Source organism: Prinia subflava, chromosome 9 (genome assembly GCF_021018805.1).
Source record: "Prinia subflava isolate CZ2003 ecotype Zambia chromosome 9, Cam_Psub_1.2, whole genome shotgun sequence".
In the NCBI taxonomy this organism is placed as follows: Eukaryota; Metazoa; Chordata; class Aves; order Passeriformes; family Cisticolidae; genus Prinia; species Prinia subflava.
In genome coordinates this window covers 6,535,139-6,558,029 of record NC_086255.1, presented here as the reverse complement: position 1 = coordinate 6,558,029, position 22,891 = coordinate 6,535,139, and the positions used below count along the sequence as shown (strand labels likewise).

The 22,891-nt window shown below is 48.8% G+C and overlaps 2 protein-coding genes across 2 annotated transcripts; one reads left to right on the top strand and one right to left on the bottom strand.

Annotated features, from left to right (window-relative positions):
* Positions 1-775: 775 nt before the first annotated feature.
* VAX1 (ventral anterior homeobox 1) lies at positions 776-7,168 on the bottom strand. The gene is made up of 3 exons (XM_063405230.1): positions 4,917-7,168; positions 3,016-3,203; positions 776-1,445 (listed from the first exon to the last, which is right to left on the bottom strand). The coding sequence occupies exons 1-3, from the start codon at positions 5,152-5,154 to the stop codon at positions 915-917; spliced, it is 957 nt and encodes a 318-aa protein (XP_063261300.1). The 5' UTR covers positions 5,155-7,168; the 3' UTR covers positions 776-914.
* Positions 7,169-20,757: 13,589 nt separating this feature from the next.
* LOC134555094 (basic salivary proline-rich protein 3-like) lies at positions 20,758-22,222 on the top strand. The gene is made up of 2 exons (XM_063406448.1): positions 20,758-21,372; positions 21,540-22,222. The coding sequence occupies exons 1-2, from the start codon at positions 21,009-21,011 to the stop codon at positions 22,136-22,138; spliced, it is 963 nt and encodes a 320-aa protein (XP_063262518.1). The 5' UTR covers positions 20,758-21,008; the 3' UTR covers positions 22,139-22,222.
* Positions 22,223-22,891: the final 669 nt, after the last annotated feature.

Genomic DNA, 22,891 nt, shown 5'->3' with positions numbered 1-22,891 from the left:
GAGCAATAAAAAATAAAATTACGATTGCAACAAATCTAGGTACAAATAGATTCGCGAGTTCCATAATTTATCTGCAGACTTGTTTTTGCAGATAAGCTCCGCGGGACTGGCCCGTGGGAATTCAAATTTAAAAAGAAAAAAAAAAAAAAAAGAAAGAAAAGAAAAAAAGAAAAAAAAAAAAGGAAAAACGGGGGGGGAGGGAAAGGGTGGGACCTTGTCTTATCTCGAAGGAAGAAACAATTTCATTCAAAATTTCTGCAGCCACTGACTTCTGTCTCTCCTATTCGTGACCATACGTTCAGTCCGTTTCGGCCCTTCCCACATTCAAGATTTACCGTGAAAAAGAAAAGTTGCTGGAGGATTTCCTGACTGGTGTTAAGGGCTCGGTCGGTAACCGGGGGCTGTAGTGCAGCGAGTGTGGGGGTAAACGGGGCCCACAGGTGGGGCCCCAAAACCTTTGTGCTTAGAAATCACTGAGTCCGGGAGACACAAAAAAAACCACCCCAAAACGGGCATCACCTGGCAGCTCCATCCTCCTCTCTCCGAAATCCCGCTCCCTCGCTCGGCGTTGGCCAAAGCCGATCCAAGGGAGCCCGGCCTCCCCTCGCCCCGACCGCTGACCCCTCTGCGTCCCTTCCCAAAGGAACGAGCGGCGCGATCGCCCCTCCGGCACGGACACGCGGCCCGCGGGGCAGGGGGAGCGCACCGGGAGCGCCCGCAGCCCCTCGCCGTGCCCGGCCCGCTCCGGCCCCGCTCCGGCCCCGCTCCGGCCCCGCTCCGCCCCGGCCCGCGGAGGGAGCCGCGCCGCGGGGCTCGGGGGCGGCGGGGAGCGGGGGGGCGGCTGCGGCCGCCCGTCCCATAAATACCGCCACAAATAGAGACTATAAATATAAATAGGGGGAAGGTACTTAGAGTCAGTCCAGTGCTTTTTTCTCAGCGCTCTCTTTATTGTTGGTCCGGGAGTAGGGCTCGAAGGCGGACGAGCTCAGGTAGCGGGCCGACAGTTCCTGCAAGTTGCCCGCCAGCGAGCCGGCCACGGCCAGGGGCGCGGAGGAGAGGCGGCCGGCCACCGAGCCCAGCAGCGCGGGCACGGGCAGCCCGAAGAGGCCGTGGCCCGCCGCCCCGTGCAGCGCCGCGGGCGGGGGCGGCCCGGGCGCGCCGCTGGCGGCCGGAGGGTGCGGGGAGCCGCCGCCGCCCGGGGCCGCCGCCGCGCTGCCGCTGCCCGCCGCGGCCAGGCCGGGCCCGCGCAGCGCCGAGCCCAGCGCGCCCGAGGCGCAGGGCGGCAGCAGGCCCGGCAGCCCCGGCGGGGAGAGCAGCCGGCCTTGCTCCAGCAGCCGCAGCACGCTGCAGGTGGCGGCGGTCTCGGACACCACCGACCGCAGCTCGGAGTCCTTGCCCTGGTCCTTCTTCTGCTTGGTGCGCCGGTTCTGGAACCAGACCTTGACCTGCGGGCCGGGGAGAGAGGCAGGGTCAGCGGGGCGGGAGGAGCGGCGGCCCCCGGCAGGTGCCCCGGGACCCCGGCGCGGCTCGGCGGGGCGGGGGGAGCGGCGGGGGAGGCCCGCAGGCTCCGCGGAGCGGGGAGCCTTTCCAAAAGGCACAAAGCGACGCTCACGGAACGCGACCCGCCTCACCCTCTGTCTGTCCCCGGGTTCGGGGTGACCCCGGGGCCTTTCGTTCTGCATCTTTAACCAGACCTCTCACTTCGTCCTAGTTTACTACAGGCCGGGAATTCTCTGGGAGACGGGGCCAGCCCTTTCCCCACCGCTTTATTCTAAGCCGGCTCAGCCGGAGCCCCGGGCACTCCGCGGTTCCCAGCAGCCGCTGCCCGCTCTGACTGCCCTTCGTGGGGGTAAACAGCAGCAATGAGCCTCTTTCCCTGTATTCCAAACTGGACACTCTCTCTCTACCCACAAATAATTTTAAATTATATTCAACTTTAGAAAGGAATACTGGAAGTCACTCAAAAAACAACAAACAAAACCAAACCAAAACACAACAAAACCCACTCATGGCACGTTCTGTAACCTACGAGCTGTTGAACTTGTCATTCCTATCCGGCAAGGAAAGAAAAAAGCTAATTAACGTGTCAGGGGAATTTACTGTTATGTTTTGTGGAAATATGACACCAGCTTTGAGAAGTTTGGACTTTTTGGGTGCTTCCCCGCGCTCTCACGCAGTTTTAGGCCTCCTGTCCGCCCCCGGCCTTTCTGTGCCCTGCAGGTGGAAGGGCCATTCTCCCCCTCAAGGGCCCAAAATACAGCCCGAACTTCAGCCCATCCCCGGATCTTTCACACCCAGGAAAGCTCAGGCCGAGCGTCTCTAACCCGGGGGAAGGTGCCCGCCTCTCCCTGCGGGTTTGAGCGCCTGTTTTCCCGCTTGCTGCGGGCTGGGAGGGCTCGGCCTCCCCTCGCTTCTCCCCGGCAGCAGCAGCAGCGGATCTCCGCAGCCGGGCCCGCCGAGCCTCGGCCGGGCCGCAGCGGGTCCCGGGGCCGGGGGAGCCGCTCCGGGCCCGGCACGAGTTCGGCTTCGTGGCCAAACTCCCTCTGATGCCCTCGGGCCTGGCGGGGAGAGCGCACTGGGGCTGCGTGCAGGGACACGAGGGACCCCCTCGGCCAGCAGCTCCCTGGACAAACACAGTGAGGGACACACGGGGTTAGGGACACACGGGGTTAGGGACACTCAGGGTTAGGGACACACGGGGTTAGGGACACGCAGGGTTAGGGACACGCAGGGTTAGGGACACGCAGGGTTAGGGACACACACAGGGTTAGGGACACTCAGGGTCAGGGGTCCCCCGCCGGGACGCCTCAGCCACGGGCCCCTCAGGTCCCTCCCGCCCGCGGGCTGTGTCCCCCCGCCCGGACACGCGTGGGCCCTCGGGCGCTGCCTCGGCCCGCGCTGTGCCGCGTCCTTGGGGCCCGCAGGGCACGGAGGTGCCCGGGCCGGGAAGGGCGTCCCGCGGGGCAGGGCAGGGCAGGGCAGGGCAGCCGGGGCTCCCCGTCCTTCAGGCGCTACCTGAGTCTCGGAGAGATTGAGCTGGCGGGCGAGCTCGGTGCGCTCCCGCCCCACGACGTACTGGCAGCGCTGGAACTCCATCTCCAGGCGGTAGAGCTGCTCGGCCGTGAAGGAGGTGCGGGTCCGCTTGGGACGGTCCAGATCAAGCCCCTTAGGCAGAATAATCTCTCGGATTGAACCTTTGGCATCTGGCAAAGAAAGGCGCAGTCAGCTTCATACTCAAGCAACCCTCCTCTTCTTCCCCCCCTCCCCCCTTTTAGACTTTCTAATTTTTTCCAAGGGAAGCAGCCATCCCCAGCGCCTTCAAGGCCGAGACACGAGTCGGGATAGAGCGGGGTCCCTGCCTCTGTGGCACTGCACCTGGCCACTGCACCCAAGGAAGGGAAAAAACCCACAACAGAGAAGGAAGGAGGGGGCGGTGGGGGCCCAGGGCTCTATAATTAATCCCCTCAGCCCATTTAAAAATTACTTTGAATATATTGCACTCACAGTACGACACTGCGGCATCACCCACGGCCCCTCTGGGAAGCTGTGGAGAGAGAGATCCTCCAGGCCAGGCTTTGTGCCTGGAGTGCAGGGCTACTCTTTGTTCCCCTTAAGCTCCGGGCTAGGACTTGCTGGTAGCCACCATAAACACCCCGTCGCTCCCCAAAATATAAACCCTTCTTATTATGTTTTTAATAACAAGTTTCTCATGCTAAAAAAAGGAAAAAAAAATTAAAAAAAGGGAAGGATCTTTCCGGGCAGAGGCAGGACTGCCCTGACCTGGCTGCCTGCCACTGCGAACGTGGGGAACACCTCCAGCCCACCCTGCACCGCTGCCGCTGCCGCTTTGGGGTTTTGGCAACGAGGAGAAGCAGGAGGGGAAAAAAAAAAGGAGGGGGGGGGGGAGGGATAGAAACCAAGGCACCAACCAGCCCGCAGAAACATCACTTTTCTGGTAGCCCCGACTGAAGGAAAGCGGGACAAATCTCATTAACACTACTGTCAAGCTAGAGCCAGATTCAGGTTACCTTAAAGCCTTTCCAAGTTTACTTGCCGTAATTTTACCTCCTCGGTACGTTTTAAATCAGAGACAATCACATCGTTTTAATCTGACCCTTCTCTGGGTCAACCAGTGGCGCAAGGATTAATTTTAACTTTCAAGGCCTGCTTACCACATATTTTGTTCCGATTCTCTTCTCTCCCTCCTCCCCCAAAACGCGCCTTAATAAAACTAAAATTTCTGCAGGTAATTTTTTTTTTTTTGAGGGAGTACGCATGAGATGATTTAGCCATTTTAGCCTGGAGAAGGGACGAAGATGGAGGGAAATTAAACGTACAATTATTAAAAAACAATAATTAAAAAGCCCTTCGTCACTCCTCCATTTATTTTAAGGCTGGTGGTTATTTTAAAACAGCGCTTTCCTCGGCGCTGCCGGGCTCGGGGACAGGGGGAGCAGAGGGAATCTCTGCCCTCCGGGAGGGCCTTCCCGCCGCAGCCCCGCGGCTCCGCGGCCGGCGCGGGCGGGATGCGCGGGCGCGGAGCGAGCCGCGGCCCCCGGGGGATCGCTGTCCCCGGAGGGGACGGGCACCCCGGGAAAGCGGCAAAGCGGGGAAGAAAACAAACAACAAACCCAAAACAACAATAAGCGGGGCTCATCCGTTCCGGGGCAGCGCCGGGGAGGAACCAGCGCGGCTTAACTTTTCTCCGAGACGCGGCGGAAATTCCCCGGGATAAAGCGGGAGGGAGCGGGGTCCAGGGCAAAGCCCGGCAGGGCAGCGGGGTCTCTCCCCTGGAGCCGTACGAAAGGCTTTCAACCCAGGGCCAGACCCAAGGCAAAGCGACAAAATAAACCCATCTCCCGGGCGTGAGCACAGCTCACCTTCCCCCACCCTCGCCAAACACCTCAGACTCATACCTCTAACTAGGATCCTCCTGCAATAGTCCGGATCAGCCGAACTAGATTTACTTTTATTACAACCTTCCGTAGCTGCAGAGGCAGAAAAAGTCCCTTGCTGATCCTTCAAAAAAGAAGTAGAAATATTTCCTTCAGACCCTTTGCTTTCCTTGCCCTCTTTATGTCCGTTCTTCGAGACCCGGTTAGCTTCAGTCTCTGAACTGCATCTAACGTCCATTTTGTCTTGTTTCCCAAACATGTAGTGCAATAAAAACAAAAAAACAAAAAGGAAAAAAAAAAAAAGCGCCAACAACGATAACAAAAATATTATAGAAGAGTAGAAGAAGAAGACGAAGTCTATGCTGGATATTGCACGACTTAGGGTGAGATCGGTGGGGAACTGTAAAGCACCTTGAGTAAGGAAGATCGGGTTTTATCCCACTGGAAAAGCAGCGGCTTCCTCAGTCCCAGCGTCCTAATGTGACTGTCCAGCTTCCCAGAGCGCCCAGTGATCAGGTACTCAACAGTACAACTCTAAAATGATTTAATGTCTGCCTTATTACAGAGACATGTAGTTGTTAGACACACAGAGGGACGCGCACTCGCTGTTTCAATTGATTACGGGTAATTTTGCAGCCTCCACATTTAGGTTACCTCATGAATACACTAAATTGTTTGGATAATATATCAGATCGTAATGGATGGTTTGTGTGCTTGTCCCCAATCAAGTAGAGTTTAGCCAGTGAATAAACTGAAATGATTGGTCTTGCTTTCAGGAAACACACAATCAAAAGACTGAGACTTCCAGAAAAAAAAAAAAAAAAAAAAAAAAAAAAAAAAAAAAAAAAAAAAAAAAGGAGAGAGGAAAAAAAGGGTGGGGGAGAGGGGAAAAAAACCAAAACTTTTGACAAGATTCACCCTGAATTGTTAGCACCATTAGCAGCCATTATTAACTTTCTTCAGTCTGCCTTTGACCTCCCGATTATATAGTGGCTTTCTCCAAAGCACGCCAAATAAATCTGAATAAAGCTGCTAGGAGAGGCTGAAAAAAATGCAGTTGCAGGGGGGGTGAAGAAAAAGCAAAAAAAAAAAAAAGCAGCCCCCTGAATTCTAAACAAACAAACAGATCCCCAGAACGCACACACACAAAAAAGTTCTTCCTTCAAGCAGATCTCTCCAAGGAAGCAGGTTATCTTGGCCAGCAGAAATCCTCGTTAACACATCTCCCCACAGACAGCCATCTTAAACTCCTACCTCTCCTTATTTCAGTCCCGATACTTGCTTTTTGTGCTTCTCCCTCTGTGTGTGTGTGTATGTGTGCATGCATGTGTGTCTGCTAATTCTGCACCTTCGCAAACACTGAACCTATTCGCAGAGCCTGCTCATTGAAAAAAAAAAAAAAAAAAAGCCAGCTTTGTGTGCAGTGGATCCAGGAGGGGGGAGAAAGAGAGAGGGGGAGAAAGAGGGAGAGAGGGAGAGAGAGAGGGAGGGAGGGAGGGAAGGAGGGAGAGAGAGAGAGAGAGATAGCCCGTGAAAAATCTCAACTGCGTGATCCACTAAAGGAGAAAAAAAGTTTTACTCTAGCTATTTCATTGTCTCTGCTACAATATCTTTGAGAACCGCAACAGCCAGTAATCCAATAAGACCATTGATTAGGCTACAATGATTCAATTCAAGCAAATGGCCTTGTGCAAAGAGCATGCTCCAGTCCTTCTTGTCACCTTGCAGGGCAGAAGCCCTCTTCATGCTTCTCTCCTTATTCATTCCTTTATGGGAAATGTAGAGCAAAAGGAGTGAAAGATGGCAATTATCTAATTGGACTATTAACAAACAATTCTCTGAGTGTGGCTGTCTGGCAGTGGTTCTTGGGCGAGGTGAAAGGCCACATGTTGCACTGGCCCCATTCACAAAGAGTTTAGGGGCCTGAGAGGGAGAGAAAGAATTTTCCCTGAGAATTTTTCGCACAAATGGCGGTGAATCCACCGGGCTGGCTGCTCCCTGCCTCGTCCTCTGCCTGCCTGAGCCACTGCCTGGGAATTCCACCCACCTGAGGCAGGCAGGGCCAGCCGTGGGGCGTGCTGAAATGGGGCTGGGGGCAGGAGCAGAGCTCGGCGCCCTTGCTGGGGTTGCTCAGCTCCGTGGGGCTCATCCTGCCTCTGCTGGTGGAAAAACCACCCACCCTCATCCCATGGCATCAGCAGCCTTTGTCCAAGGTGGTGCAAGGGAGGGAAGGATCCAGCCTGGGGACTCATCACCATAAACAGGGAATTCATGGGGGGTGGAAAAAGAACCGGGCAGGGGGGGTGGGAACAGAGGAAAGGAAAGGAAAGGAAAGGAACGGAAAGGAAAGGAAAGGAAAGGAAAGGAAAGGAAAGGAAAGGAAAGGAAAGGAAAGGAAAGGAAAGGAAAGGAAAGGAAAGGAAAGGAAAGGAAAGGAAAGGAAAGGAAAGGAAAGGAAAGGAAAGGAAAGGAAAGGAAAGGAAAGGAAAGGAAAGGAAAGGAAAGGAAAGGAAAGGAAAGGAAAGGAAAGGAAAGGAAAGGAAAGGAAAGGAAGAACTAAAAATAAAAATAAGATGGCAGTTCATAGGTACATTTCAGTGAGCTGCCTTTAGTGGAAATCTCAAATTGTTGTCACTTTTTCCACAAATCAAGGCAACATTTATTTATATTGCCATTTTCTGAAAAGCTGGATTGAGCTTGGTGAGGTGCACCTAAGACCTTCGTCAAACCCTCTCATTTCCACTATATTTATACACACAACCAGACATGGAACATCCTTGTTACGGGCCAGGGTTCATTTTTCCTTGCAGCCAGAGCATCTCAGTTATCTGTGGTGCTCTGTTGTTATCAGTTCCTACTCGTATGGCAGTCATACCCAGGGGCTATGTAATAATAAACCAAATAAAACCAAAGCCAAATAAAGCACAGCCCCACTGTGCAAGGCTCCATGCAGCTACAGGGAAAGGATGGGACGAGTCCATTTCCTCCATGGATTTACAGAGCTGCTCAAAGGCCTGTTGGGTGCTCAGGATGCTCAGGAAACAGGACATTTCAGAGAGATTTGGTCTTTCCAAGGGATGTGCAACAAGTGGGTGCTGATTAGGGAAATCTTTCATGTAGCTGAAGTATAGGCTGGGCTTAGCAGGCCAGGTTTGTTGTGTCATATAAATAAACATACATAGGTGTGTGTGTGTGCACAGGCAAGGCACCATCAACAGTCCCAGCTGGACGTGTCTGTTTAACACTAAACAAAACAAAATTCTGCTACAAAAATTTTTACCTGACGGATTTTATTTTAGACAGAATAGGCATAGTGATTCCCATAAAAGATTTACTGTGAAGTACAGAGGCAATTATAATTATATTTGCATGGGTGTGTGGGTGTATGTATGACATTTCCCCCCATAGTTTTCTTTATGCTAATCTCTATGCATAGGCCATAATAATAAACATGGAACTATTGAACTCAATTACACTGTTTGAAGCACAATATCTGGAGATTAAATATTATGTTTGTGTGATAATCTGGCTTTTTTATTTTGACAAGCCCCTGATCCAAAGCTTGGTAAAAACCAGGGGAAATTTGTTCTACTTGTGCCATATTATAATAAATCCATTTCAAGGATCTTTTTGTCCATAGAACTCAGTGGTATAAAGAGGATTTTCCCAATTGAACCAGTTAAATTTGCTTTCACACATTATGAACATAGCACTGTTGAAGACCTGGAAATTCAAATAATGAGTCTAATCCTGCAGGAAACTTGTGGTGAGCAGACAAGCCTGTCCAAACACAGCTCAGTTACTTTAATTGAGGCCCGCTCATCTGCAACAAATAGCAGCATCCAGAAGAGCACTGGGAAAATCAGAATTTTACCATTCACAAAAGCAACGTTTTCTTTAGTCCAGCAGTTACTAAATTTCCTTTCACCCATTCTCATTCATTTTTCCCCCACAATATGCTTAAATCATTCTTGAATGTTATGTTCTTTCAGGACATAGTATGTCCCTCTCTTACTGTCATAACTCCAGGGATGTCTGTAGCTTCAGCACTCCCACACCCACACTCATGTGTCACTGGATAAGCAGATTAAAGGTTACTTCTTTTACCTGAAAATAATGCTTAAAATGCCTTAGCACACTACACTGGCTGTGCTTTACTGTGTCAACCTTGCTGCTTCTCAAATGCATTTTTATTAGTTTGCATTAACATGTAGAAGACTGAAAATCTGTTTCTCATTGACTGGCACCATTTATATTATTTTATCTCTATTTCATGTACAGGAGAGATGTACATTATAGCTACTATTTCTTATGCTCTTCTTTATTGATAAAAGTAAAAGTTTCAAGCTAAAAACCATGGCTCAGAGATCTTGACTCAAAGATTTATCTCAGGGTTTAATAGCCCTAAGCAGATTTTTATTCCATTAATTTTCCTGATTATTTTGGTTCAGATTATTTGCTTTTGAATTCACAGATGCCTTTGGCAAGGAGCTGCTAGGCCTCTTTTGGATACTTGTTTAGCACAGGGGATGTGAACTGGTACCTTGGGGCTGAACAACTTCCTGGTTATTTCCAATTAACAGAGAGTAGGGTGGTTGCTCACAGTGATACATGTGGTAATGTCAAGGAATTGCTATGAGGAGACAAGAAAAGCCTCATTATTATGTGCACATTTCTCTTGGACAGGGCGTTCTTTCCCACAAGTCTCAGGGATGTGTTGACCAACAGGAACATTGAGCATCTTCTCAAAACAAAGTGCACAGCATAATTAACAACTTTTCTGTTTTTGCAGTTACTCTCTGCTGGTGAGGAAATTTCCTTACAGCAGAAGATGAGCTCCAGAAATTTCAAAATGTACGTGCTGCTGTGTATTTAGGGGACATTTAGAAGGCAAGTGCTAAGCCCTCTGTTGCAGACAATGATTTGTTCTAGTGTGAATTGCCTTCATCTCCTGCAAGTGAGCCTGGAAAATCTTCCCACACAGTGGAGCAGTATCCTTGAAGAACAGAAATGTGTTTGTATCTGGAAACTTTGCACTGCCTTTGAAGGAAAGGACTGAAGTCTTTGGCTCAGTTCAGCTCTCTGTTTGAAGTAGAAGGTAAGGTTGTCACGTTTGTGGTAGTCTGCACAGCTAAAAGCAGCCCCAATTCCACTTTCCCAGACTTTCCAAGGACTGATGCTCAGGTACATCTGTGTCTTTCAATGGCATGTGGGTCCCTGGGTCATGACATGAAAGATGTACATGGTATATTTTGTGTGAAATTAAGTGTCACAGGCTCACAAGAAATCTAATGGGTACAACAGCAAGAAAAAGAAAATTTCTCCGTGACTTACAAGCAGGCAACAACATCAAATATTGGTCTGAAATTGGGATGTAGCTGTTTCCTTCATCAGCTCCCGTGCAGGTGTAGTGTCCTTCGTGCCAGTGCCCCATGTATTCCTTCCCTTCTGCAAGACAACTGTTTAAAATAGATGGGCACACCCAGAGATCTGTTTAAAATAAAGCATCTGTTCCAGATAATCTAAGTTAGTCCTTGCAGTTGCCACCTTCCCAAGCTTTGCTGTGCTCCTGATTGCAAGCCTGGTGCAGAATCCTGAACTGACTGCTTCCAAATTTTCCTGCATACTTTGGCAGTAATTGCAGTATTGTCTCTTCCAGATACTGAACTGAGCACATTGGCAGGACTCAGCAGTGCTGTTCTGGAGGCCAGTAATTATGAGCATGGGTATCACACATGTATCATGACTAATCATGTTGTGGTCATTATGAGATGCTCCTTACAGTTATCAATCTGGACAGTAGCTGATTACAAAGCTTCATTGCCTGTATCATGCCCATGGCATATGCAAGCCATCTGAACAGGGCTGAGACAGGATTCTTTCCATGAGGGAAAACTGTGATTTTAGAGGAAATACTGGTTGTTGTCTGACAGCAGACTGAGAGCCTTTGGTTTCAGCCTCACCCATGTCACTGACCCCCTCTGTCATCACAGTACCTGAGCACTCAAACACCCTCTGCCTTCATTTCCCCCTCTCCTGAGAGGGCAGTGAGCTTTACCAGCTTGCCTCGAGCACTCAGGAGTATTTACCACCTCAAAAGCTGTTAGACCATGAGCCTTTACTATTGGTGCTAAAACTCTCACAATAACATTTTCTTCACAGAGCACATAAAAGCAAGCTTGAGGTTTTAAGCAAGAGGAGATATTTGCAAAGGTGACGTGTCCAGGGTAGCAGATGTGAACTGTACTCTTTCCAATACTTGCAGTTTTAACACTGAAGAACTTTGCATCAAATAATTTTTAAAAAGTCAAATTTTGGGTTAAAACCATTTAGTTGTTTGATTTTGAAAGCTTAAATCAGATCAGTTTGAACACAGAGTGTCTCAAAAACTCATGAACATGGTCCCAAGGATCCAGGGAAAGCTGTAGAGGACAGTCATGTTGGAATGATGTGAGAGATTGGAAACTGTCCCTTCACTCTGGGGTGAGAGAAACTCTGACATCACCCTAAGGCTCACCCAGAAAGCATCCAGTAAACATGGTTAAAATCTTCCTGAAATGGCTTAAGTTTGATTTTTTAAATTGTTGTTTTTACTTTATTATCGTGTGATTACTTCATTCCCCATATGGAAATGGAAAATGTCAACAGCAACCACAAGTATGAACCACAAACAAAGTCAGATCTGTTCTGGAAAGGTTTGTGTACCTGGATCTTTTGGCTACATCCAACAAATAAGAGCCTAAGCTGAAAATTATTGAACTATGGGTCTTGAAGGTTCACTGATAACATAAAGGGAAACACAGTCACATTTACAGGAAATTTTTGGGGCGAATATGTAGCTTGAATACTGGCAGGATTTTGTTACCCAAAAGATAGCACATAGTATTTCAGAGAGACTCCTGAAAATAATGATTCCTAACATTTTGTCATGGAAAATGATGGAAAAGATAGGCAAAAATTCAGTGCCTATGGTTTGTTAAAACCCATTGGAGATCATGGGTCGTGGGATGAATTCACTTTATGGTGAATACCTGATGGATTTAAACACGCTGGGAGGGTGAGCAGACACCCTGATGACGGCAGACAGCTCTGAGTGTGGCTAAATGAGAAGTAATGTAAATCATCAGTGATTAACTGTATAGCTCAAATAATCTGAAAACCTGAATTTCCTGCAATCCCTGAGGGAAAAGAACCTGTACCAGAATCCCTCAATGTCTGATTTACCTCAATCTGTACCAGCAGTTAAAACAACAACAACAACAAAAAAGAGACTATTTGGTTTTATTGTATAGCGATAGAGCAGAATGCCAAAAAAAATCAGGATAGCTGGTTTATGCCATGTAGCAGGATTATGCCACAATTACACATTAAATCTGTGTTCATTCTTTTTATCCTCTTCTCTCTTGAGGTTCATACTAGAGTCAAAAATATTCAAGAAACTCATATAAAGAATAGTTACAGAGTTGCTAGGATTAATACATAAGACATGGCAAAGACTCGAATTATTTTGATGAGAAGAAGATGAAAGTGGAGCTGATTGTGGAAGTCAAAATTCGGAAGCACTGGACTCTCTTTTTATTTTGCCACATGAGAATAAGCATCAGGTTAAATTTAAAACCAACAAATTTAGAATGAAAAATAAATGCCCGGACACATCACCTATCCAGTTCCTAGAAGGAAATAATCTAGGTAAGATAAGATGATTCCACCATCCCTGGAAGTGTTCACAAAAATGTGGAAGATATAGTTTAATGATGAACATTGTGCTGGTGCTGGGTTAGTGATTGAAGATCATAAAGGTCTTTAACAATGTTATGATTTTAAGATATCCTGGAGCCTAGTTCTTGTTGCCTGAATTCCAAGACTCACTTTTGTGTGAAAGGAGCAGTAGTGGGCACATAGCAGCTTCATTGTCTGGCAGAAACACTTTGGTCAGAAGTATGGTGATATTTACCAAACTCCCATAGTTTCCTATTTATGACTTTAAAGGAGTTTAGGTGTAATTATAGTTTTACTTATTCATTTAAATAACAGAGAGATACAAATCTCAAATAATAACATGTTTCTAAAGACTTGGTTATTACCAGTATATTGATTTTCTATTTTTATTGCTAGGATGTTTCTACCATTGAACAGCACAAGAAAAATGATGTTACATTAAAAACATGAGGAATCCCCATATCTGTTTGGGCTCTTGATGGAATACATGCCATGCAAAAAATTTGAGTATTCTTTAATTTTTTAACACCCTGAAACAGACTAATTAGGTAAGAGAAGAAATATGATTTCTTTTGTTTTTATAGGTGGAAGAAATTATTGTTTTATTTTATTGTATAGAGGAAAAAAAAAAGAAGCCCAGAGAATGCTCTGCTTTCCCAATTGTGCCAGAGAGACGGAGTGAGATCCTCAGGGAAGTGGTCCAACAGTAAGATCATCCAACAAGAAAAGAAAAAATATTCAGAAAACAGAGGTGTTAGACAGCAGGGAAGCTGAATAAGTGCCAGGCCCCCACTGCTGAGCTCTCAGGTGTAGAAATGATGCCACCCACTCCCTGCCCTTTAACATGGCACAGACAACACCCATGTGATGTCTGGCTGTGAAGGACAAACATGCAGCAAGGTTTTAAAGTGTTCTTGAAACACTCAGATCCCCACATGCCAGGCAAGAGGAGGCAGGTAAGGGTCCAGCTGTACCAGCCTTTCCCCGCTCAGGAGAAGGCACAGCTCTGAGGACTGATTCCAAGCTTTTCCACAGGGATGGGGTGCTACTGATGTTATTAAACTGCTCTTGACTCCCTCTCCTGCCATATTAGGGTTAGTTCCAATGACTCCTCAGTTAGCAACCTACTGCCTGGTTGGTATGAAGCTGTTCCATGCAATTCTGTGTCTTGGTTTTATCTTTTTTGTCTGCTCTACCTTAATTTCCTCCTAATGAAGAGCAGAATTGGACCTTTTGGTGTCTGCATCCTTTTTTTCATGGGAACTAATTCACCATTGTGTTGGCAGTGTTCCCACTGCTGTCAATGGGAATTATGTACTTTGAAGGAGAATGAGGCCATAACTGTTTAAGAATTAGGCTATTAAGACAGGACAAGGTTTTTTATTTTTATATAGTGCATTACATATGAAAAATCAAAACCGCTTTGTGGAGAAAAGGGATAATAGACTGTACTTCACAGGGTTGTTTGGAGTGGTGCTCTGATTCAGAAGGAAAAGGACAAATGACTGTACAGATGTGAAAAGAATAGCAGAAGAGCTGGACATTCAAGGCAATAAAGCAGCCAGCAAGTTTCCTGGCAGAGCAGACATGGCAAAGGGGAAATGGAAAGCTGAGCTACTGAGAGGAGCAAAATGTCAGCTGGGAAAAAATAAAAAGACGTTGTAGAACCTCAGTCTAGAGTAGCCACTCAGCCCTTCTGCCAAACATGGGCCAGTGCCTAGCCTTGAATTAAGCAGCACAGGCCAGTGGGCACTCACACAGAACCAGTTTTCTCTCTGTCACCAGTCCATGCTTCTGTCACCTCAAGACACAAGATGTGTTGGGGAGATGCTGCGTGGCACACGGGGCCAAGTAGTCACATTTGTTCCTGCAAAGTCCTTTCAGCTGGGGAGGAGGACATCACCCACTTGCCCGAGTTTGTTGGCAGTGCCACCCTGGCAGGTGGCTCTTGAGCTGTGCTGCAAACCTGGGTGTCACGGGCAGCCCTGCGCTGTGTCGTGGGAAGAATGCTCCGTGTGAATAGCTGCTTCCTCAGCAGATGGAGTGGCAATTGTTGCACTGCGTGGGAAGGCCCAGGCAACAGTCCTTTCAGGCAAATGAACACCACATCTGGATTTCTTTTCATTTCATTATGTTCCCACTCTTTGAGTACCTCCCTCCCCGTCCCCTTCCTTTTAAAAGGGATCTATCCGGTTGCCCGCAATCTGACAGGAATAAAAGGCTGCTGGCCTTGCAGCCCTTTCCACAGCCACAGCTTGTGCAGCAGGAGGTTTCCATGCAGCTCTGGCCCTGCCAGGAGCAGGGCAGACACAGCACCCTGCAGGGCAAACACAGCACCCTGCCTGTCCTGCAGGACAGACACAGCACCCTGCAGGGCAGACACAGCACCCTGCCCATCCTGCAGGGCAGACACAGCACCCTGCCCACCCTGCAGGGCAGACACAGACACAGCACCCTGCCCATCCTGCAGGACAGACAAAGCACCCTGCAGGGCAGACACAGCACCCTGCCCACCCTGCAGGGCAGACACAGCACCCTGCCCATCCTGCAGGACAGACACAGCACCCTGCCCACCCTGCAGGGCAGACACAGCACCCTGCCCGTCCTGCAGGGCAGACACAGACACAGCACCCTGCCCGTCCTGCAGGGCAGACACAGACACAGCACCCTGCCCAGGGGTGCTGGGAGCTGCAGAACACCCAGAGCAGAGCTGCTGTGTCTGACCACCAGCCATGACTCCACAAAAGCTGCAGCCACTGAAGCAGTTGAAATATAGATGAGCCCAAAGGCTGTCTCCTCCTCCAGGAGGAATCTCAGGAGGATCTGGAGACACTGCACGTGATGCAGCTCCCTGACTGCCTTCCCCTGCTGCCTCCCAGGCACATCCCGGCTGCTCTGCAGGCTGGGTGCTGACACTGCTGCCCTGCTTGGAGCCCTGCCTGCAGCAGGGCCAGGCACAGCAGGGCCAGGCACAGCAGGGCCAGGCACAGCAGGCAGCTCAGACTCTGCCAGAGGAGCCCTTCGAGCTGGCAGAGTGTCCAAACAAAGCCACCCAACCCAAATGCATCTCACAGAGAATGATCATCCCTTACAAGGTGCTGGGCAATACAGCTCAACTCCCTCAGTTCAGTTCCCTGGGATGGTTTTGCTGCTGCGCTTTCCTCTGGAGCTCAGTCATCCAGAATAGCAGAGCTCATCCTCTGAAATATTAAGGAACGGTTGCACAAAATTGCTGTTTGATCAATTTGATCACTAGAGCATGTGGAAAACTCAAAGAAACTTTTTTTTTTTCCCAAGTATGTTTGCAATCAATATTTTTTTCCAGTTTTATTTTTCAATATAAGCAGCTTTCAGCATTTTTTATTATGAAATCCTTCTCCAAGCATTTATGAGGCAACTGAAATGAGATAAAGGAAATAGTATTCATTTTTGCAGAGGTGAGATGAAGCTTGAGCAGGTGAAGAAATTTTCTTAAAGTGGGATATTGAACTTGTGGCACTGGAGTGGAGCCTTGCAGAGCTTTGTGGCTCAATTCCATGTTAGCAGTGCTTCTGTCCTGAAGCCCCAAGTAAAACAAGTCAAACAATATAGACTCATAACAGTTGAAATAAACCATCTGAATAATTAAAAATATTTCTATGGTGTTGGGATTTCCCTATTCAGCCTCTTTGAAAATAATATTCTGATGTACCATCCAGCAAGAATCCTCTGCCTCTATATACAAAATTTAAGGTCTACTATTGAAATGAAATGGAAATGAAACAGTCAAGGAGTTCCAATACAGCAAGGCACTTAAGTATGTGTTTATCTTTAAACACATCTGGAGCCCCATTGACTTTGACAGGGCTACTCATATGCTTAAAGATAAGCCTGCTTTTGTTGGATTATGGCCCTGAGGATCTAAGTGCTAGGGGAATCATTTTCATGCTCTCCAGAAAGGGCTTTAAATCACTCTTGTTTAAGGAGAGCTAACTGGTTGGATGTAAACACACCTAACAAACCAATAGATCAAGATTAACTTTTATGCTGAGCCACTTGACATCTCTAGAAATTACTTACTGTTGAAGTTTGGTCCTTATAGAAAATAACGATCCAATTATTTTTTAAGTGAAACAGAGTAGGAAAACCTTGATACCTCCACTTGGGAATTTTGTTTAAAAAAAGAAAAGAAGAAAAAGGAGAAGTGAGACATAACACTATTAAAGGGAATGCAGTGTGCATGACTGAAGGACAGGAGACTTAGGGGGATTATTAGATTTCAGCTCTTGAAAGGAGAAGCAGTGTGGTACATACAAGGACTTTGCTGTTGGTTTTGCTGTTTAGCTGGTGATGCTCTGAGATCAACAAAACAGATGGGCAGCAGGGCAACATGGCCCTAAAAATACGTTATCTTGAGTAAAGTATCTTTCATTTGTAGATGTTCAAGAGCATGATACAAAGTCCTTGAAATCAGTGGAAATGCTCCCACTGACTCTGAAAAGCTTTGCTTCAAGCTTGGCACTGCTCATCTCGCCACCCTGGGCAGGCACTCTGCTCTGTTGAGGGATGTGGATCTGGACAGGTCAGCCCTGCCCACCCCCTTGGAAGGTGCACAGACACCAGGGTTGAGATCTTACCCCTGCCCTTGAAACACACAACCCTCCACTTGAGAAAAAAAATGTGGAAACAGCATCTGTGTACCAGGGTCTTTTTCTTTTTTCTCTTCCTCACAGTCCATTGCAGGTGTGGTCTCCACAAGTGGGACAGCAGAGACCCACTTGGTCATTTGGGTCTCAGGACTGCAGTGTAGGTGTAACCCATGCACTTCAACCCAGTCCTTCTCAATTGGCCTCGAAAACATAATAATAAACAGCAGTAGTCAGTGGGGGTTTTGCTGTTGAGGTTTTTAAAAGCAAAAACCAGAATTGGTGATACTCCAGAAAAACATTGCTTTTTAAGTGTTGCCACCTCTGCTCTGTGCCTCATTGGGAGCCTGGATGGGAAAAGCAATGGGAAATGCAGGATAAGAAAGCACCACCATCTAGGCCAAGCACAGCAATATAACATCACTCCAGCAGTAATGACAATGGAGAAGGAACAGAATGCTGTCAGGGAATAATGGTGTCCTGCTGGCTGCTAAATATGAAAGCCAAAGCAGAGACATTTATAAAATAAACAAGCATCAGGGAAGATGAGACTTTTATTACAGAGCAGGAAATAGTGATCTTTTACAATGGTCCATTTCAGTTTCTCTCATTGTTACAGAAATAAAGTGGTGTAAATGAATGCTTTGTCTCATGTATGATTTATTGTTCCTCGGGCAATTACTGGACTGCATTCAGTCTAGTCTAGGGGAGGGAATTGCACGTCATCTGACCAGAGGGCAGCCTGTGGGGGCAAGCAGGCCAGGAGGGGACAGGGTTTGTGTCCAAGCCTCTGGCCACCTCCAAAAGCAGCATTCCATGCGGGCTCACATCGACACACACCGTGAGAGGTTTCACACGCTGACAGAAAGTTGTGCTGCAGCACCGCGACATCGTTTGGGTGGCAGAGCCTGGTTCAGCAGTTTCTGCACCTCACCCCTGCACATTATCCCACTGTGGCTGCCTCTCCCAGTGGTGCCAGCTGAGTGCGTGAGGAAGCAGATGGAACAAAACAACACCCGGAAAATGGCAGTGTCCCCCCAGCTGGAGCCCTCGGTGTCACTGGTGGATCAGCTGCACAGATGGGGGCTGTGCTGGAGGGACAAGCACAGGGAGTTACAGTGAAGATGGAGAAGGGGCCAGGAGATCCCCGTGTAAAGAGTAATTCTGCCAGGGAGAGGGTGAGGCAGACCATACCCTTAGTGAGAGGGTAAAATTACATTGAGACTGTGACATAAAATGTACTACCCTGACACAGAAAGCTCCCACATGCTGCTGTACCATACATTTATTCTCTGTGGGGTACCAGCTCTATGTAAATGTTTCATAGAGGAAACAGCAGAGAAAGCAGCTTGGGGCAAAAGCAAACAAATTTTCAATTTTTCCTATCATTTCAGAGGGAAAAAATAAATCTGCAAGAAAGATTATGCTGTTTGCCATCAAGGTGTCAAATAAGGGAAAAGAAAAAGAGCAAGAATTTGGACATAAATAAGCAGTCAAGGTGCTGCCTGGAATGAAGCCGGAGCTAAACCCACACTCTTTTATTAACCTTCTGTGGGGAAAACAAACCCCAACAAACCCCAAACCCTCCACGTTAAAAACACAGTAGGGTCCGGTGACAGGAGTACAGATGAGGAAGAGAGAACACATATTTAGGTTGTCAGAGGGATGTGTGCCCTATAGCAATTGGATAACATGAATCATAAAGAAAGAAAATAAAGCTGACCATCAGAAAACATTTCTCACCAACCTGTTTTTAGTGTATTTTCATGCTTTTCTGAGCTAGCTGTTAGTATAACAACCCCTCGAAACTGCAGAATAGTTCCTAAGGGCTATTTTTAAATTTAAGCCTGGACTGAAAACTGTAAGAAAATGCTACTGAGTGAGGATAGATTAAATAGCCTAATAGACCATTTTCCTCTCTAATTTCCATTAAGGTGATTAGCTGGAATGTTACTTGCAGTATATTAGTGAAAAAACACTGGAAACACAGTCAGTGAATCCAGTATCATAAACTAATGTTTGTAGTAATAACAGTAGTATAAAGATACATCTCAGGTATTTTATTACTCTAGTTAATACCTGAGAGAATCACAATCTTCAGCACATGCATCTCACAACATTCCCCAGGAGAAGAGATCTGTATCAACTCCTTAAAAAGAAAAGGAGCAAACATACACGGGGATTTGGTTGTCTGGTGTGCTAGGGCAATCAGGAAAATTAATCTGAATTAACTGAAGCATGAATTTAATTTGGATCCTTCTGCCAAGTCGCGTTTTGCACATAATCCTCATTCAGAAGGGAAGTGTCTTCCATTGAGTGCAGAGTATCAGGCTCCCGCCGCGTACCTGTTGACATCGATACCCATTAGCAGTTTACAGTGGATTACTTGCACTGTCCAGTGACTATTAAACAGAGTTTGTTTGCATTTTTCTGTTGCTTATGGTTTGACGGGCAAGCTGCCAAGCATTTTAGAATTAACTACACAAAACCATCACCACCTCGACGGTGGGGGAAAACAGAATCGAGAGGGCTCCCTCCGTTGGGTTCCGCGGTGCTAGGGAACCGTAATTCTCACAGTGGGGTTGGGATGGCGAGGGGCCAGCTAGCTGGAAAAACTGTGTCAGATTTGCGTGTTAAACAGATTACGGGTGGAAATTAAAATGACTAACAGCTTTGGGATGACGGGCAGAGTTAGCGCTTTCAAATAACTTCTGTGGTTAAGGTAAGACTCTCAAGGACCTGCAGCTTTACCTGCCCCCTCCTTGTGGTGCTCCCTGCCCTTCCTCTGCCCGAATCCCGCTGCACCGGGCGCCAGCCGAGGGAAGGGGATGCTCTAAGGGACTTGTTCATTGGGAAAGTGGCGCTCGATGCTTGGTGTTCACAGCTTTGTTTTAAATCGCGGTGAAATGGCACCACGGAAGAGAGAAAAAGGAAACGGGAAAGAAAGAGGAAACGGAAAAGAAATAGAAAGAAAAAGGGAAGGGGAAATAAGAAGGAAAAGGAAAATAAAAAAAGAAAGAAAAAGAAAAAGAAAAAGAGAAAGAGAAAGAAAAAGAGAAAGAGAAAGAAAAAGAAAAAGAAAAAGAAAAAGAAAAAGAAAAAGAAAAAGAAAAAGAAAAAGAGAGAAAAAGAAAAAGAAAAAGAAAAAGAAAAAGAAAAAGAAAAAGAAAAAGAAAAAGAAAAAGAAAAAGAAAAAGAAAAAAACAGAAAAGGAAAATAGACAGGAAGACAAAAAAAAAAAGAGGGAAAAAAAAAAAGGAAATTTGAAAGGTGAAGAAAAAGAAAGAGAAAGAGAAAAAAAAAAAAGAAAAAGAAAATGAAAAAGGAAAAGAAATAGAAAAAGGAAAAAATTCTGTGTGGAAAAAAGAAGAAAGGGGGCTAGACAGACAAAAACCCGTTCCGCAGTGCCGGCGATGCCGCCGCCTGACGCCGCTGCAGCCCGGCTGCTCTCGGGGCAGGGGAAGCCCGCGGTCCCAGGGCGGGGTGGGAGCGGGGGTAGCGGCGGGGCTCCCCCGGCCCGCCCCGGCCCGGCAGCAGCTCCGCCGGCCCGCCAGGCTCTCCCGGCCCCGCTCCCGGCCCCGCGGGGCGGCCGGGCCGGCGGAGGGAGAGCGGCGGGCCCGGTGCGGCCGCTCTGGGCAGGGCGCGGAGCCCCGGGGCGCAGCCTCTGCGGAGCCTCCGCCCGCTCCGGGCCCGCGGGAGGCGAGAGGGAGCCGAGCCCGGCCCCAGCGACAGCGGCCCCGCTCGCCCAGCCCCGGGCCCGTGGGTGGGGATGCGGGACCGTCCGCAGCCAGGCGCACCCCGGGCCCCTGCCCTCGCTCCGCACGGTCAGGGGAGAGGGAGCGGTCCGGGCACGGCCGAGGGACAGCGGAGCACGGCCGAGGGACAGCGGGGCACGGCCGAGGGACAGCCGGGCACGGCCGAGGGACAGCGGGACACGGCCGTGGTTCAGCCGGGCACGGCCGAGGGACAGCCGGGCACGGCCGAGGGACAGCGGGGCACGGCCGGGGTTCAGCCGGGCACGGCCGGGGGACAGCGGGGCACGGCCGAGGGACAGCGGAGCACGGCCGAGGGACAGCGGGGCACGGCCGAGGGACAGCGGGGCACGGCCGAGGGTTCAGCCGGGCACGGCCGTGGTTCAGCCGGGCACGGCCGTGGTTCAGCCGGGCACGGCCGAGGGACAGCGGGGCACGGCCGAGGGACAGCCGGGCACGGCCGAGGGACAGCGGGCACGGCCGTGGTTCAGCCGGGCACGGCCGGGGGACAGCCGGGCACGGCCGAGGGACAGCGGGGCACGGCCGAGGGTTGAGCCAGGCACGGCCGAGGTTCAGCCGGGCACGGCCCGTCCCCACGGGGCTGCCCCGCGGGCCGGCACCGCCCACGCGCGCTCCTCCCACCCCGCTCCCCATCGCTGCCCGGAGCATCCCCGGCACGTCCCGCCGGGCCCGCGGCCACCGGCTCCGGCCCACGCGTGTCCCGCCCGCCCCTCTGCTCTCTCGGCCTCGGGAAGCGAGCGGCGGATCCTGCCCCGGCCGCTGCCGCCGGGATTTCGCAGCCCCGCTCCCCGGGCTAGCTGGGGGTACCAGGGCGGGGCCCCCCAGCCTCCCCCGGCCCAGCCGCTCCCGGGCGGGCGGAAGCCGCGGAGGTTTCTATTCAGGACGTAGGCACAATGGGGAAACAAAACCCCATTTTCCCTTTTTTTTTTCGTGCGTGCCACCTCCCAAGAAGGAGAGGATTAGGGCTGCTAGTCCCCTGCACACGCGGGGATGGGTTCCCTGCCTCTCCCCGGCCGGGCTCTCCCTCAGCCCCGCTCCCCTCGCTGGCCCTCAGCAACCGAGCACAGTGAGGAACCCATCTCACAGCACCTCGGGAAAACCGTGGGTTTGCCCTTTATTCCGCTGAGGGGAAACTAGGAACGAAGAGATAAATGTCAGGTCGATTTCGTAATTTTTTCATTTATCTCGTTGTAGAGTGAGGGTATAAAGCGTGTTTTTCATGACAGGAGAAGAAGGAAAAGAAAAGAGAGAGAAAGAAAAAGAAAGCACAGAAAGCGAAGGAGAGAAAGAGAGAGAGAAAGAGAGAGAGAAAGAGAGAGAGAAAGAGAGAGAGAGAGAGAAAGAAAGAAAGAAAGAAAGAAAGAAAGAAAGAAAGAAAGAAAGAAAGAAAGAAAGAAAGAAAGAAAGAAAGAAAGAAAGAAAGAAAGAAAGAAAGAAAGAAAGAAAGAAAGAAAGAAAGAAAGAAAGAAAGAAAGAAAGAAAGAAAGAAAGAAAGAAAGAAAGAAAGAAAGAAAGAAAGAAAGAAAGAAAGAAAGAAAGAAAGAAAGAAAGAAAGAAAGAAAGAAAGAAAGAAAGAAAGAAAGAAAGAAAGAAAGAAAGAAAGAAAGAAAGAAAGGAGTGCAGGAAAGTGGGTAAATATAGAAAACTAGGAATGATGCTTTAACCTGCTCTTTGACAACTGAAATGAATTAATTTATCTTGATCAAATACAATATTAAGGAGATTTGCGATCCTCCATGGCACATTTTATTCTCTCGATAATGTGCCATGCACGTGGAAGCACAACTGAAATTCGTTTAGGTGGTGGTGGTCTGTTATTTGGGAGTATTGCCTCGCATCTAGAAACCCAATTTGATATTACACAGTCTAGAAACACTGA

What these genes read in the sequence shown, in the direction of transcription:
- VAX1 (XM_063405230.1), bottom strand. Translation starts at nt 5,154, where the DNA reads ATGTTTGGGAAACAAGACAAAATGGACGTTAGATGCAGTTCAGAGACT. An exon ending in CAGGAGGATCCTAGTTAGAG is followed by an intron (nt 3,204 to 4,916) that starts GTATGAGTCTGA and finishes TTTCTTTGCCAG; the next exon opens with ATGCCAAAGGTTCAATCCGA. An exon ending in TCAATCTCTCCGAGACTCAG is followed by an intron (nt 1,446 to 3,015) that starts GTAGCGCCTGAA and finishes CCCGGCCCGCAG; the next exon opens with GTCAAGGTCTGGTTCCAGAA.
- LOC134555094 (XM_063406448.1), top strand. Translation starts at nt 21,009, where the DNA reads ATGCGGGACCGTCCGCAGCCAGGCGCACCCCGGGCCCCTGCCCTCGCT. An exon ending in TTCAGCCGGGCACGGCCGTG is followed by an intron (nt 21,373 to 21,539) that starts GTTCAGCCGGGC and finishes GGCACGGCCGAG; the next exon opens with GGTTGAGCCAGGCACGGCCG.